Here is a 17,577-nt window from a genome sequence, read left to right on the forward strand (position 1 = left end):
CCTTGGGGTCAGTATTTCAAAAACCCTGTGGAGTTAGATCTTCACGTTTCATTGGATTTCAGTGCAGGTTGAACACCTAACTTTGTGTCTCTGAAAAAAAATCCCCTTGTAAAGTAAAAGTAATAGGTAATTTCTTTGGCCCTACCTATATTGTCTTCCAGACAGTATTTTCCAGTGTTTTTTCTCATTGTAAGGAAATGCTGTAGGGGCTATATAGTATCTGTGGACACAGCTAGAAGAGATGAACTTGACTGTAAATTCTTTATTAAGAAGAGGTTTGCTCTCTGGGCCCTAGGCCCAAAACTCCATCCATGCTTCTGCATGGCAGTGGCATCTTGAAGGCGTGTCTTGCAGAACCTTTAAAGTCCAGATTTGTGCACATCGTGTGTTAATAATTACTATTGTTCATAATATCAATGATAGGGCTTTCATCACTCCCTGGGAGAAGTGATTTTGCAGCCTGATATATGTCACTCTTGGAAGGCTTCTCTTGATATTTTTATAGTGGTTTTTAGCACTCTGAAGATAGAGAGCAGAAAGCTCACGGCATTGGCTAGAGCTCAGTGTGCATGTGCATATGCATAGAGATGAGGTAACTGGTCAGACATGGTATCATTTTACATTCCCCTCCCACACCAGAAAAGCACCTTCCTTCTTTATCCTATTTATAGAAAATAGAAGAATTTACTTGGCTCTTTTTTTGGACAAGAAATGAAATGTTAATGTTTTATACGGATCTCTTCGGTCAAAAGCCCAGGAGGGAATCGATACAACCCTGGCTGGGAGAGCATGCTGCCCCTAAAAGGCAGGTAGTAAGGGTGGTTAATGACCTGACGTCCACAAATGTCCAAATTCTGTCACAGTGCCAAAAAAAGGATTAACCCAAATGATATAGTTCAAGTAAGTTCCCTCATAGAAGAACTTAAGCAAACTTCACATGGGAAATCACAATGCATGCAAGAAATTGTACCTCCTCCTGACACTCCCACATCCACTGAACTGCATCCACCTCTGTTTAGGGAGAAAAATGTAAAAATAGAACAGAAAGGCATATTTTCAGATGATGAAGTGAAATTTTAAGTTAGCTAAATAGCCCAGTTTAAAAGGGTATGCAGCTTTTACCAGTGTATGAAGGAGTTATAATTACTGATGATCCAGAAAAAGAGATCTATGAGTTTACAGGCTCACCAGAAGCTCATTGTCACAAAACAAATGCCATTTAACAGTCTACATCAAATTTGGTTTAGCTGGAGAAAGTAAATCCATCTCTTGCCAATACAACTTTCTAGAAGGAAAAAGTTGAAAAAGGGATTTTTGAAATCTTCTTTTCCCTTGTGTCTGCTTAACAAATGATCTCTGGAAATGCTGGCTATTTACTTACGGAAATCATGTTCTTAGTACCCAGTTCATCCTTTCATCATTCAAAGCCTGGAGGGGCATGTTTTTACATTTTATGTGTGAGCCTTACAATAAAGATGTTAAAATGATCCTTTAGTCAGGCTGAAGAATATTTATCCTACAGTCATGCACTGTTGCCCAAGAGTTCTTGTATAAATTCTTCCTTAATCCTCATTCCCCTATTTAATTTGAGCTTATGTTAGTTCCTCCTCCCTTTTCCCAGCTGCCTGGAAGAACTAAGGAATTAGATACACATCCTGAGCTCCTTTGGTAGTCAAGGGAGAGTGAGCATCTCCAGTGCAGCCACCTTAGATCTGAACTGGACTCTCAATTACCTTCTGTCTGTCTTGCCCACTTGGTATTCAATGGAGACAAACCTAGCACCCTCAAAATGTATCAAAATTACATTCCTAGATCAGGTGCACAGGAAGGAGAGGCAGGTTTAGGACAGGACAGAGAGGGTCACTGGCCTCAGCAGTGGTTCCCTTCCACTGCAGTCATCTTGGCATGGTGGCAGAGAGAGCCTTTGCGAGCCTTTCCTCCAGGATTAAAACACGGAGGAGTCACTCCAGCCCAGCCTCAGGAACCAGCTGCACTGAAAGAGCGGCTTTTGTCTAAATTTGGCACCCAGTTCTTCACTGCTTTGCCCCATATGATGAGAGCAAAAGGGTTTGTTTGTGTGTTGATGTCCTTTTCAACAAACTTCTTCATATACCTGAAGTGGTTTTATGTCAAAAATTGAATAACCTTGCCTCTCAATACAGCACGATGATGCCCAGTTGTGGTTTAAAGCTTTCATATTTGAGAAATAATTTGTTCTAGTTTTGCTTGGGGAATATTTAGGTTAGATGGCACCTTTCTTGTGTTTTTTATGCACATTTTTAGGAGTTTTCTTTTTATATTTGTCATAATTCCCCAAGGATGTGTGTACAGTGTCAACACTAAAAGATATGAACTTTTACTGTAAGGAAATGAAATAGCATGGTAATATAGTTTTCATGGCAATTTGGCCCATGGAAGTCTCTCCCAGGAATAAAAATGCCTGAGAAAAACGGAATTCACATAAACTCTCATTATTTTCTAAGTTAATGTATGAGTCTGTGGGGAAATAGATGAATTGTCAGCCTCCAAATAGAAATTACACTGGCCAAGAATGAAAGATCAGTACATACTCAAATTCCAGATCCAGTAATAATGAAAATAAAATTCAGCACTAGTTCCATTGATAACAAAACCTCAGTACAGTGCAAAAATACCACCGTGATCAGCACAGCATAAAAGAATAAGGGTGCGGTTCCCTCACGGTTGAAGCCAAACTAAGCTGATCTGTTTCCTTTCGTGGTCACACCACCCCTCCTTGTCATCACAGCACTATTTATTTTATTTTGTTAGTTTTCTAACAATTAGTATCTGGACCTACCCTGCCCTGCCAGGGAGTCAGAAGAAGAGAACATAGGTCCAAGGTGTAAGGTGGGTTGCACTCCACGTAAGCACCTGTATGCATGCAAGGAACACAAGGCAAATGTGGAATGGCAGCAAAGCCTTCTACACAAGACAGAATGGCATTATTTATGCTCAGACTAATTTGGAAGTCCATTGGCTTGTGTAACAGTAATCCATATGATTAATTTGCCAGCTTGGATAGAAATTAGGAAACCTGTTTGCCAAAGACTTGCCTAACCAGTCCTTCTCACTGTCTGGTATGACATTTATATGTTTGTCTTCCTGTGAATGCAGCACTGCTTTAAGGGTATAGGAATGGGTAAAGAAAAAGAAAACCAATGAATGTCACATACAAATGGTTAATGGAAGAGCAGGTCTGTCTTTGTGAGAAAGGGGAATAATCTGTCCTGGAAGAGAAAGCAGAATAAAGTAGATATCTTTTGCAATTATGTGCATGCTGGGTGTATAAATATATTAACAAAAACTCATCTCCTTAAATGAAATAATTACACAGCTCCCAAGCTGAATGCATTCTGTAATCATTTAAAGAGAAAAAAAGGCAAAAATAAATTAAAAATCTTTTGAAAGTTAGAAAAAAATAAAAGAATTGCAGTGGAGACAGGAATGTGGAAATAATTAGCACTCAGTAACTGTGTTTTAAATGGCCCACAAAGCGAAGAATAGTGCCACTGTAAAGTGGGCAGTCCAGCTAGAACTGGAAGACTCAAGTACGGTTGCTTAGTTTAGAGTTCTCTATGATTCCATAAGGACCTGGAGGCAGTGGTGTGTATAACTTGAAGCCACGTTACCGGTGCGTGACGGGCTCCAGAGAGCGCTGCCAGCAGCCCGTATCCTCACCGGGACAGCTTTCCCTCCCGTGTCCAGCTCCCCCTTTGTGCATTCACAGGCACCACCAAAGCAACACGCACACAGCAAACTTCACCTCTTGGCAGATGTCGAGTTTCTTTCCCAGGAGAATGACCCCACTGCCTGCCTAACACAATACAAAGAAGGGTTTTTTCCCCAGCCGTGCCCTGCAAGTCAATACTTGCTGTTATGTAACTAAACACAGCATATCAGCTCACATAGCCTTTTTAATGGGGAAAAATAGTACCTTTTAAGATTTGTGGCCAGATTCATCACACGCCTGACAGCTCTGTGCTGCTCCAATGACACAGAACAGCTTTCAGCCTGCAATAACAGATTGATTAAACCAGCTCGTTATGGTATCGCTGGAGCAGTGCAAACCAGCTGAAGCATAACAGTAAACCTACCATCTCAGCTTTGATTTTGAGGGATTTATATCTCAGCCTGATATAATTTCCAAAGACAAAAAAATATAATGGATTAATTCATTAATATCCAGGCTCAAAAGCTTGATATTGACTTATTTGGTAATAAGTAAGCTAATTTAAATATTTGAATTTTTTTTGTTTACTTTTTGGTTAATACATTTGAGGAGAAAGCACTATAGGATGATTTTAAAAAAACCTGTGTTCATAAGCATGCTTTTTGTGATGTTGGTCACAGCTGGATGTGAAGACCAGGGCTGAGTGCAACCTGGGTGAGTTAAGAGAAGTAAGTTATCTCAATGTCCCACATGAAGAAGTGTCCTTCTTAAGTCAGGTCCACTGAAATTTGCTTCACAGAATGTGCAAAATGACACCAAAAGCCAAGTACAATGTTGCTTATGGACAGCAAACACACAGGAAATAACCCCTGATGCTGCCATAGAATTAAAGCAAAACAGGATGCAGAAAGGTTTAGTGGGAAAGATGACTCTGCAAAAAGGAAACTAAGCCTTATTTATAAAGCAAGACTCATGACCTCTCAGGGAGGGAGAACTCAGTCTGTCATTTTCTACCACGGCTAAATCTACCACACTACATGAGCAATCAGTCTATTATTTCCAAAGTTTTCAGGCTACTTTGCTATTGTGAAATGAAATTTCTTCAAACACTACAAAAAGTGCATTCCTCCTTCAGGATTGTACCCTGCACATACCAAATCTGAAGCTACAAACCCAAGATGTTTTGGACTTATCTGAGCATTTAAAAAAAAGGGATCTCTGAAAAATTTTCTAAGAAAACTGTTCATCAATTTCCAGAAAAAAATAATCATTTGGGCTGAGGTCAATGTGGATAAGGTCAACATTTTCAAGCCAAAATGTGAGTTTCTGAGCATTATAGAAGTAATGGTGAGCAGTAGTTTAAACTGAAAGTCATTCTGAAAGACAAAAATTTCCAAAGTTCGTGCTGATTTTTTCCTTCACCATGGCAAAAAGTCTACTAATTTTCCTAAAGGGAAGAGATGTCCTTGAAACTGGTCATGCTGTATCTCTGCAGCAGTGCTTTCCTGAGAAGTTTGTCAAAATCAGGCAAGGGAAGAGGGCAGGGTTTTTTGGGTGGGATTTGTATTTTAGCACAAAATTTAATAAATGTGGATAAACTATGAAAAACTCATTGTGAAAATGTTTCTGCCTCACTAGATCATGAGAGTGACTTTGCCTCACAGCTCCTTGCCTGTTCTGCTAATCTGGTTAGAGAAGTATATCAGTCTGAATTATATGAGGAAATAGGCTTTTGGAAAACTGTTTAGTTTTTTTTTTTTTTTAACTGAAGTTATTCTTAAAGTTAGAAAGAGAAATACCTGTGTGAAAATAAAAAAAAAAAAAGAATACTAACACATAGATGAAGTGATCTAAGTGGCCTTTATATAGGCACCTTTCATCCTATGAGATTTATGGACAGCTTTTTTTTCCTGTTTCCCATGGGACATTGTGTGTGATACCTCTGTGCCACCTGGATTTCTAACCCCACCCATCATCTGAGAAATCCTCTTGTATTGTTGAATGTTTTGATGCTATCTAAATGCAAAGGATTTCTCAAAATTATGCATATTAAGTAGCACTGAAATTTCCTGTTTACAATGCTATAAAACCAAATTCTGAGGTCTCTGTGCAAACCAAATATTGACTTTTAAGGGTCATGGAGCAACTATTGACCCAAATTGGCATGCAAGGAATTACACAGCTGAATCTAGATATGGGATCTGTGTCACAGCTTAGCTTCACCAAAGTACTTTAAAGAACTTACAGCCATAACTGCATGAAAGCAGAGATTCCCAGCCTGTCAGGAGACTTGTGCTCTAGACACACTGCTGATATTGTCTGGGTCTCCCTCTGCACAGAGAGCTGGCTCACATGGAGACACCAAGGGTAGAAATTTAAACAGAGTATCCTGAGACTATCAGGAGCCAAATCCCATTGGGTCAGGCCCAGAAGGATTCTGCAGTGCGCTATGGCAGGTAAATATGCACACAATACACATTTTATTTTAAAGTCTGAGACAAGTCCTGCCTCACTGACATCAGTGTTGGTTGATTCCACACCATTGAATACGAGTGCCCCAATGTTCACCACCTTGTGCACCGGTGTCACCTGTATTATATCTGCTCTCCACAACTACCTGAAGCCACGTGGGGGGCAGTCTCTTCTCCCAGTGAACAACAGAACAAGAGGAAATGGCCTCCAGTTGCACCAGGGGAGGTTTAGATTAGATATCAGGAAAAATTGCTTTACTGAAGAGGTGATCAAGTACTGGAACAGGCTGCTCAAGGAAGTGATGGAATCACCATTCCTGGAAGTGTTCAAAAAACATGTAAATGTGGCACTTAAGGATGTGGTTTAGTGGTGGTTTTAGCTTGGCAGTGCTGCGTTAATGCTTGCACTTAATGACCTTCTCCAACTTGAATGCTTCTGTAATGTTTCTATGAATACTTTATATATAAACCCCCAGATATTTGTATGTGTAAATATATTTGCATATCTATATATATACACATATGCATAAATACATATTCAACTGGCTGCACTGGGGTTTCTCCTCAGATAGCCATGTTTTCTGATAGAGCCATGTTCACTAGAAGTATCATGATGATACCACTTCTTTCTGATTGTTACTGGACAATTGAAATGATGATGATAATGGATAAGTGCAAAGAGGGGAATATATGCATTTCCTGCTTTAAAAGAGTCAGCCTCATGAAGCACAGAAGTAAGGGAGAAAACTTATTTTGAGCTTGTGAATGGCAGTTAGGAACCTATTTAAAAATTATTGCTAGGTGCTTGCAAAGACATCATTGAATAAAGTAGGTGATTGATTTAGATGGATTTTGAGAAAGAAGGTCCTGACTAAAAAAATGCAGCTGGAATTCAGATGGAAATTCTTCTTTTAATTCTTTAATAATATTTTAACATTATAAAGCTAATTAAGTTTAATAAAAGCATAAATGTCAAAGAGTATAAAGGAAACACTGATTTGAATGAATATAAATCCAAAAGGAATGACAAGTATGTGATAAAATATGCAAAACAAAAAAAATGGACAGATGTTCAAAGACAATATTGTTTTATATAAATTGAGACTGAAAGATCATTAATGGTAGAATTCTGTTACTTGATAGAAGTTGTGGAATTGTCAGTAAACAAAACAGGTAACAGCCAGGTTCAACAGTCATCTTTGTTGTATATTGAAAAAATAGATATCTCATCTCATAGAGATAACTAATAGTATCATAGACATAACTAGTAGTAATTAAGTCATTCTTAAAATTTCAGTATCCCAAAACTGCTCTAGAAGCTATACATTTTAAAATTCTTATATGTTTATCTGACATGTATACAAGATTTTTAAAATAACTTTCTGGAAGGTAATATCAGTATTCTCTGTCATCAGTTCCCAGGAGACTGGCTGGGAGGCAGGGACTGTTCTCATGCAGCACTAGACGCCTCTTTGAGAGCTTTCACCTCTGAGCTGGTCATCCTACATTCCTTTTACAGTCAACTGAGAGAGAGAGGCATTTCTAGAATGAAATTCATCTGACTAAAAGCTGACATCTATGTTTGGTTAAAATAATCCCATGCTAATGTGGTATCCACTTTTTTTTTTTTAGAAAACCAAATAGATGCCCAAGCTTTCTCCAATCTGCCTGCAAGGCCTTGGTCCTGGCTCTCCTTGCAATGCAGGGGAAGAGATCATGTCCTTGGAGGAGTAAGCAAGGTCATCTTGTAGGACTGAGCTTTTGACATGGGTATCCCTCCAGTGGGAAAGCTGAGCTGAGAACTGAATGTTCTACCACTAGAGTTCAGGCAAATATTGATGCATTGAAAATGTTCAGGAAAGAGTTATGAACCTTCCTTGATGCCCTACAAATCAGTGGAAGACTCAGAGGTCTTGGTAAGCATTATTTATTTTCATAGCGTAAAAATTCACACATGGCTTTAATAAATATGCAAAAAAATATACATACAAATGTAGGGGGGAAGTACTAAAACCAAGACAATCATAAGTAGGATTTTGTATTAATGTCATTCCTATTATGTAAGCTGCCTTCTGCAAGCGTCTGTCTACCCTGACTTTAACTGACTCTAAAGGGACCGCGGGTGTTTCAACTACTAATTCAGACATATCTATTTGTACTGTAAAGGATGGTTTGGGCTGAAAGTGGTATTTAAACAGCAGGGTAAAATCTTGCTCCTTTAAAATCAAAAGTATGATTAAAGAATGGGGAAAAACACCTTACAATAAGAAACTCAGGAAATTCAATCTATTTTGGTTATTAAAAAAAAGGACAAAAGGTAACTTAATCACAGCCTGACATAACCTACAGGGTTAGTCTCAATAATGACTTCTCAACCTGTCCAGTAAAGGTAGAACAAAAGTCAGTGGCTGGAAGCTGGAGATAACTCAGACTAGAAACCAAATGTAATTATTGGCGGTGACAACAAATAATAATTGTAAGGGAGCCTGCTGATCTTTTAACTAATGAACTCTCAAAATCAAATTTATAAAAAAATATGCTGCAAGTCAGGCAATCAATAATTGAGGAAGGAATACAGCTTTTTCTGTGCCAGATTCAGGCCAGTGTCTCACACTGCCCAGTAATCCAAGAATCTATAAATCCACTAGTTCTATCCAGAAGTTTTCCTATTCTGATCTGTTTAAAAATAATGATATCTACATGCTTATCATGGTGACATTGAATCACTGTTATAAGCATAAGGTTCAAAGCAGGTTAATTACCATTTTTCCAACTCCAGCCTCTCATATGATTAGCCACTGCTTCTCACAGCACTCTTGTTTTCAAAACTAATTCCCATTATCTAAAAGACTTTCCAAAGCAAACACAGCATTGTAGCACTTTCAAATATTTATTTTGTATTCTCAAAGAAGAGGCAATAGTGGTAGGAGCTTTTTTTGGGGTGAGAAGTTCTTTTTCTACAAAGGTACTTGTGTCCACTGGATTTTTACTTAGTCCAGGGACTAGGTTCATGGTCCAAGGGTTTTGCTTTGTAATTTCTGAATATGCAGTAGGTGGTTTATTTCATAGGAATTAGGTAAAGGCCTTATTCTAGCAGCAGCAAATTCTGCTTCAGCACCTAACTGCAGCAGGAGATGGCAGATGAAAAGGGGTTTCATATACTGGGACAAAGATGCATAGTTTTTAAGGTCACTATGATTCTCCCTCTAGCCTTCTTTCCTAGATAATTTGGAAAAAAAAATAAACTCCAACCAAAACCTTCTCCCATGGAAGCCTGCCTCTTACTTTGATGTGTTTGACTGCATGGGGAGCACCCATCACCCATTCCCTGCACTTGTGTGCTAGGGAAAGTAAACTTGGCAGTGCTGGCAACAGCCTGGTGGACATGTGCAGCACACCGTGTGTGTTCACAGCATTATCACCCACCCAGATTAGCAGCTGAGCGCTGCCGGGTGCAGACACCAATGCCTGCAGGTAAATACGGGCTTTGTATGATATGGTTGAGTTGCTGACTCCATTGCAGGCTCCTTGACTGACCTTGGGACTGGAGCACTGTCTGCCTCTGTGTTTGAAAAGTTAAGATAATATTACTTGTCTGCCTCACAAGGATCTTGTGAGTTTAGAGACACTGTTTATTCAAGCTAGATGTAAAGTGTTACAGCAATGAGAGCTCTGTAAATACGCTCACAAAACCTCAGTTAAAGCACCATCTTGCTAGAGGAAAGCACATTAATGTCCATCAGTCCCTGCAATGTCCCAAGTCAGCTCACACACAGTTTCCCCCCTCTCTGAGGTAAAAAAAAAACCCACTGGGGACAGAGCCTCAGAGGGGAAACCTGCAGTGAGCAAGCACAGAGCACTTTATAGCATGGGTTTTGCTGTGATTTACAGTCCTGTGCTTGGTAAGGAGCAATAGCTGAGGGGAGGTTTGGGCCATTAGTCGCAGTCTTGTTGACCAATGGAGCTGGGGAACGATGGGGAGCAGCAAAGGCCCCGAGGGGCTCTTAGGCCTGGCTGCCTGTGACAGATCCCCTCAGGAGCACATGCACATGCCACCTGCTGCGTGCACACAGGAGGAGGTTGCTTAACCAGGGCTTTACAAATATTTTCAAAGTGCTTTACAAAGAATTCATTAATAGATGACATATTTTTGCTAAAGGCACAACCAGCTCAACTAGATTTTATTACAGGTGTAAATAATATCAAGGGAATTTAAGTGTGAGTCTTGTTTCTCTACTCTTAATCCCTACTCCTGCTGACATATTAAAGGTCTGCTTAATCATCCAGCCCTTTCCTCCCAAATTCACAAATGTTTCATCCACACTTACTTATTTTACAGGGATTTATACAAATGCCAGGAGGTACCTAGCAGTGCCCTACACGTTTCATGGCCCCAGTGAAAAAACAAACAATGCTACAGCCCAGATGTGACCTAGTGGTGCAGTTTAACCCATTGAGAAGACAAAACAGCAGCTTAGAAAGCCACCCCGGATATTTTTAACTACACAGTAGAAGAGCTGAGCACTTAGGGCTGGAAAAAAGGCCAGAAGTGGGGGGAAGATTGCGGCACGGAGCTCAGTCTCCCCTATCCCTGCGGAGCCGAACTTGGGGAGCCCCTGGGACCTACACTCACGGTGGGAACTCAGGGGATAGTGACGATGTCTCCCAGGGGCACTGGCCACACGGGACAGGAGGGGGGACCTGCTGTGGGGAGACGAGACACGGACTTATCCCTGGGGGTTTCTGAGGGGAATGCAGGTAGTGGGTCACCAAGGACAAGGGACCCTGCGCGGAGCGCTGAGATGGAGCCTGTGGAAGTGCGCTCCTCGGGCTTGGGGTGAGGGTCGGGGCTCCCCCGGGAGCGGAGGGGAACTCCCGGGTGCTGGGCTGAGGCGCAGGTAGCACTCCTGCCCTGCCCCGTCCTGCTCGGCACGGAGGCGCTGAGGGCGCTGCGCGGGGCGGGCTCCCGCGGCGGGGGCGGTGGCGCCGTGAGGGCCGGCCCGTGAGGCGCGTCCCTCCCCTGGGCCGTTTCTCGGCGCGGCTGTTTAATAGCGGAGCCGCCCCCGGCCCGCCCCGTTGGAGCCGGCCCGTGCGGCACGGCGCGGCCGGGGCCGGGGCCGCTGCGGGCCATGGCGGGGGGCCATGGCGGGGGGGCGGCCGGCCGCGCCCGGCTGCTGGCCGTGCTGCTGGCCGGGCTGCTCGGCGGGGCGCGGGGCTTCGGCGACGAGGAGGAGCGGCGCTGCGACGCCATCCGCATCGCCATGTGCCAGAACCTGGGCTACAATGTCACCAAGATGCCCAACCTGGTGGGGCACGAGCTGCAGGCGGACGCGGAGCTGCAGCTCACCACCTTCACCCCGCTCATCCAGTACGGCTGCTCCAGCCAGCTCCAGGTGCGTCGGGGCTCCGCGGGGACCTGGGTGCGTGGGCGAGGTGGGGACGACACACGGCGGAGCCGTGCGGTGCCCGGGCCGGCTGCTGTCCCGCAGCACCCCATCCTCGTCCCCTCCTGCTCGGATCAGTACTAACCCATCGGGAAAGTCGCGCCGCCTCGCTGTGACGCTCCTGGCTGGCTGGGAAGGGAGCGCGGCTCACGCTGGGCGGAGGTGCGGTGTCCCGGCGGTGTCCCGGCGGTGTCCCGGCGGTGTCCCGGCGGTGTCCCGGCGGTGTCCCGGCGGTGTCCCGGCGGTGTCCCGGCTGCCCGCGGCGAGGAGCGCCCGCCGCAGCGCGGTGCTCCCCTCCCGGCCGCTGGCGGAGGCTGCGGCGGCTCCCGGAGCTCTCCCGGCCGCTGCCCTCCGTCCCGGCCGTGCCCCAGGTGCCGCGCCCGATTCCGTGCGGAACGAGCGGGGCTGGCCGCGGGGAGCTGGGGCAGCTCGGGACCCCGCCGGCAGCTCAACCGCCAAAGTTTCTTTCCCAGGCGAATGGCAGGATCCCTGTCCTCCCCACGGGCATGGATTTCCTCAAACAAAACCCAGCTTGTTTCTCGGGGCAGAGTTCCCGTGTCAGCACGCAACTCCTCTCACGGTGTCGCGTCGCCGAATTACTATTATTCAAAAGACGAGAAAACTACAATATTTTATTACTGTCGTAAATGCATGCGTGAACTTATTGTAAAATAAAAACCATTTTTCTGGGAGGATCGTGAACGGAAGTATTTCAATAAATGCTTTTTTCCTCCTATTTGTTTCTTAGCTGAAATATCCAGGCAATGCTCAGAACAAATATATGTATTTGTTTAAACCCCTTTAATTTGGTTTTCTGCTTTCTTAAATTGTACCCTCGAGGTTTAAATCTGGCTAAATCCCAGTTGCTTCATTGGAACTGATGGGCCAGGTTTACATGGAGCTAATCTAGGGAGTAAAAATTTCAAACTTTGGCTTTGGACCACGTTTGAACTGAAAAAAGACAACATTGTTGGGTTTTTTCTCTCTTTTGTTTTTATTGTTCTTGGTTGATTTGTTTTACGCTGCTTCCTGGTTTTTTTTAAGGCAAGGGACCAAATATTACTGCTAAAAAGGAAAAAAAAGAAAACTTTTTATATTGCAACCTGTTTCATTTTCCCTCAACACACTTGTGATTTCTGTTTCTCTCTTCCAGTTCTTCCTGTGTTCAGTTTATGTGCCGATGTGCACAGAGAAGATTAACATCCCCATAGGTCCCTGTGGAGGCATGTGCCTCTCTGTCAAAAGAAGATGTGAACCTGTTTTAAAAGAATTTGGGTTCTTCTGGCCAGATGCCCTAAACTGCAGCAAATTCCCACCCCAGAATGATCACAACCACATGTGCATGGAGGGCCCAGGAGACGAAGAGGTTCCCCTTCACAGCAAGACCTCCTTGCAGCCTGGAGAAGAGTGCCATGGCATGGGATCTAGCTCAGATCAGTACATTTGGGTGAAGAGAAGCTTGAGCTGCGTCCTGAAGTGCGGCTACGACGCTGGTCTGTACAGCAGGTCAGCCAAGGAATTCACAGATATCTGGATGGCCATATGGGCCAGTCTTTGCTTCATCTCGACTGCCTTCACAGTCCTGACCTTCCTGATTGATTCATCCAGATTTTCCTACCCGGAGCGGCCAATCATATTTTTGAGCATGTGCTACAATATTTATAGCATTGCTTATATTGTGAGGCTAACTGTGGGCCGGGAAAGGATATCCTGTGATTTTGAAGAGGCAGCAGAACCTGTTCTTATCCAAGAAGGTCTTAAGAACACAGGATGTGCGATAATTTTCTTGCTGATGTACTTTTTCGGGATGGCTAGCTCCATCTGGTGGGTTATTCTGACACTGACGTGGTTTCTGGCTGCGGGACTCAAGTGGGGCCACGAAGCAATCGAGATGCACAGCTCCTACTTCCACATCGCAGCCTGGGCCATCCCGGCGGTGAAGACCATTGTCATTTTGATTATGAGACTTGTGGATGCAGACGAGCTCACCGGCCTCTGCTATGTTGGGAACCAGAACCTGGATGCGCTGACAGGCTTTGTTGTGGCTCCGCTTTTTACCTACCTGGTCATCGGGACTTTATTCATTGCAGCGGGACTCGTGGCCTTATTTAAAATCAGGTCTAATCTCCAGAAAGATGGAACTAAAACTGACAAACTGGAAAGACTGATGGTCAAAATCGGGGTCTTTTCAGTGTTGTACACCGTCCCAGCAACGTGTGTCATTGCCTGTTATTTCTACGAAATCTCCAACTGGGCCATTTTCCGCTATTCGGCAGATGATTCCAATATGGCAGTGGAGATGCTCAAAATTTTCATGTCCCTTCTGGTGGGTATTACATCAGGTATGTGGATCTGGTCAGCCAAAACTCTGCACACGTGGCAGAAGTGCTCCAACAGACTGGTGAACTCAGGGAAAATGAAACGGGAGAAGAGAGCGGACGGCTGGGTGAAACCCGGCAAAGGGAACGAGACCGTGGTATGAGAAAAGGACAGCATCCCACTGCTCTGACTGCTCTCCTGTGAAGGACTGATCATGTGCAAACATTGCTGTGTAAATGTCGGGAATAGAGTAGGGGATCGTTGCACAACCTGTCTGGGGATGGGAGGAAAAAAAAAAGCCTTAAAGAATAAACAGCAAAAGGATCATGCTGCAGATACAATAGCCATAAACTATGCTGCCCAAAATAGGAGAGCCCAGGGAGGCTATAAAAGCTGTGAAATAGCCAAACATGTTATCTTCCTTTTTTAAGTCTTGAACTCTTTAGAAATGGAGGTGCTGTAGCCCATAGCTGTGAGACGATGTTTTCCTTTCATTGCCTTACAGCTGATGGAGGACAGGCAGTCCAGGGCCAAATTCCGGGCTTAATTAGGGTCCAGTTACCAAGTTACCAGAAGATGGAGCAGGACCTCACTCAGATGTCTTCTTTGTGAGTTCAGCATTGAGAAGGAAGTGCTTGATGAGGATTCTGTCTTTATGCCCTGGGGAATTCTGGTGTTCCAATACACTGCACAATTCAGTCAGGGATCATGTCCTGAAACAAATAGTAAATGGACTTTCCAGGTCTTACCCGTGATGAGTAGGATTTAGTGAGGCATTAGTGAGGATGACTTTTGAGTCATCTAATGGCCTAATAATAATTTTGGCTCATTCTTTTTGCCATTTATAACCTGGTCTGAATGGAGAGTTGATTCTGCCTTGTGGGAATTTGAACCTCCCCGTGTTTTTTCCCACCTCAGTTATTCTGTGGTTCTATCAATATTTATAAAATCTAAAAGTTTTACTCATGGCTGTCCTCAGAAGTAGGGGAATCAGCTCAAGGTGGGATACTGTGTATGGTCTTCTGCATCTATTATCATTATCCATTTCCTCCATTCCTGCACCTTCAGGTGCTCCTGCTATTTCTAGCAGACCACTTTATTCTGCTGCATTTATTAGCTTTAAAAAAAGTCTTAACTCTGTAGTGATCCTTCCTTCAGAAAAGAGAAAAATTAGTTGAAGGTACCTTCAGACAATGCCATGTTTCTCCAAGCAAACGTACTTGACTCTGGAGATTCATTGCATGAAGCAATTAAGTCTTAATGTATTTCATTCAGTGTGATGGTATCTCCTCTGTAGACGCCAGTCTGGGGAGAAGCAAAATGTTAAATTGCTTGGCAACCTCGTGTTCACACAGATCAGTTGTATAATTATGTGTGTCAGTTGCAATTAAAAGAACATTCTCAGCCCATGACATTGCAGTACAGCTGACTGCCTCACAACGATGCTTCAATTGCTCACTGACAGCTATGGAGACAGTTTTTAATGTATATTTACACACAGAATGTGAGAAGGCATTCAGTCCTCAGGAGCAACAAAGACCTTTCCAGTTTTTGTAAAGGGACACAAGAAATCCAACTTCTTGGTGAATAATGTTTGAAAGAAACCATTACATTTCTTATTATTTTATATGAGGAGGCATCAGCCTGTGGGGAGCTGAATGTAGTGTCAGGGGCTTGTGAGAAAGGTGATGCAAATACAAATATCCTAGAAGCACTCAGAGAACACTGTTATGATGCTCTATCCCTTTGAAACACATTTGATTTTATCTATGTGCCCCAAGCTTTTGCTTCCTTTGTTTGTGTGGAACCTGATCAGCTGCAAAGCATCGCCCTGGTGCCCCACCTCCCATGATCTTCCAGGGCAGCTGAGAACAGATGCTGCTTTATTAAAATACTTGCTTTCCACACAGGTGCCCATGTGCTTCCCAAACCACAGTTCACTCCAGCTCTGGAAGTGAGTGCTAATCCATCCCAGAAGCATGTATTGTTTCAATGTCAGTGTCGAAACATGTGCTAGAGAACTTATTTTTCTTTTACAAACAAAATCCAGACCCCAAACAAACCCTAATGGCAGTCTTTGCGGTTGGGCTCCCTCTCCAGCAGAACAAGTGACAACTTGACACATTCTGTTCAAGGCACACAAGCACTGTCTTGGCCAACACCACATTCCAGCTGGGCCTTTTCACCCTCTCCATAAAGTCTCTCACTGTTAGTGTTGTGTTTGGATCTGGTTATTCCTTTGTGGACGAGGAGTTTTGCAAGTGTGAGATCTTCAGATGGCGGAGCTTCTCCATCATGCAGTCTTTCTGCTGGCACAGTGAGGAATGTAAAGTCAGCAGCTGGATGCTGGCTTCCAAGGAGCAAGGATGCAGTATGACCCTTTTTTGTAACCTACTATTTGGCCGTGCCAAGGTGTCGTGTTCACTCAAGGTGTGCTTCAGTCTGAAAGGCTTTGGATACTCTCCTGGACAATAAGACCCATGTTTGAGTAGACTGATTCAATAAATGGCGTTTTTAACCTTGCTATGTACACAGAAGTGAAAGTTAAATAGTGCCTTTTTATGAAATCCTTGCATCTCTGCCTGTGACACTGTGAACTGTTGACAGAGGGGTGCTCCTGGTGATGTGAGACACAGTGAGCTGGATGAGGATGGCACTGTGTGGCCCTAGGAGGGACCTGGAGGGATATTCCATTAAAGCATGTGAGCGATTCAGATGCTGTGGGAAAGAGGTGGGCTGGGGGGAGGCACCAGCTGCTGTTCCTGAGGACACATCTTTCCCCAGCAGATGGGGGAACACTGTACTGCCCCAAAGTGAAATTAGTGGTTGCATCAATCAGACCATTCCATTGATGCATTCACCCCCATGCATTTACCTGGCTCCATGTCAGGGCTGTGCAAGCGGGAGGACGCAGCAGACAGCCTAAAACCTGGCACTTGCCGAGCAGAGCGGGTATCAGCAGCTCCACAGTTCTCTCATTTCAGCATTGTTGGGAGCTTAAAGCCATAAGGGGTGTGACTAATCCTGTCTCGGAAGTGCAGTTGCTGTGGTTATACAAGCACAGACGTTGCAGGCGTTTCCTTCCACTGCACAGCCCCTGCTCCCATCTCCCCCCTTCAGCCTGTGCTCTTGGCACTGCAGCGTTCACAAGCGTCTGCCAGAGAGGTACAAGCTTAGCTCTTACACTGAACAGACAACTTAGCTCCTTTCTCTGAATATTAAGGAAATAGACACTGATCATTTTGGGGTGTACAGAAAAATATATCTCCTTCAATGTATGTACTGTAAATTTCTAATTTATCACTGTAAAAAAACCAAAACAACTTTGCTATTTAATTTTTATATCAAAATAAAACTTTAACTTCTGTGGATAACGAAAGAATTCCTGGCAGCCTTCACATTTTTGGTGAGTTTGTTTCTTAAATAGGCTTCAGCATTGTTGGAAGTGCTTTTTTGCCCTGAAGGAAGAAGGACTGAAATGCTCATGCTGTGGTGAGAGGATGCTTTGAATGGGTTAATCCAGCATGGTTTGGATCTAATAACTGAGAACAAGACACGGTTGGGCAATGGTGAAAGTATGTTTCTGCTCATGGGGTGGACAGAAACCCTTTCAAAGACGGCAGGCAGGTCCTGGGTGCTGGCTGGGGCTGCA

The 17,577-nt window shown here is 43.8% G+C and overlaps 1 protein-coding gene across 1 annotated transcript; it reads left to right on the top strand.

Annotated features, from left to right (window-relative positions):
• The first annotated feature begins 11,365 nt into the window (after window positions 1-11,365).
• On the top strand, window positions 11,366-17,304 carry FZD4 (frizzled class receptor 4). The gene is made up of 2 exons (XM_058018571.1): window positions 11,366-11,555; window positions 12,760-17,304. Exons 1-2 carry the CDS (start codon window positions 11,424-11,426, stop codon window positions 14,086-14,088), a joined length of 1,461 nt encoding a protein of 486 aa, XP_057874554.1. The 5' UTR covers window positions 11,366-11,423; the 3' UTR covers window positions 14,089-17,304.
• The last annotated feature ends 273 nt before the right edge of the window (window positions 17,305-17,577 follow it).

Source organism: Melospiza georgiana, chromosome 2, assembly GCF_028018845.1.
Source record: "Melospiza georgiana isolate bMelGeo1 chromosome 2, bMelGeo1.pri, whole genome shotgun sequence".
NCBI lineage: Eukaryota > Metazoa > Chordata > Aves > Passeriformes > Passerellidae > Melospiza > Melospiza georgiana.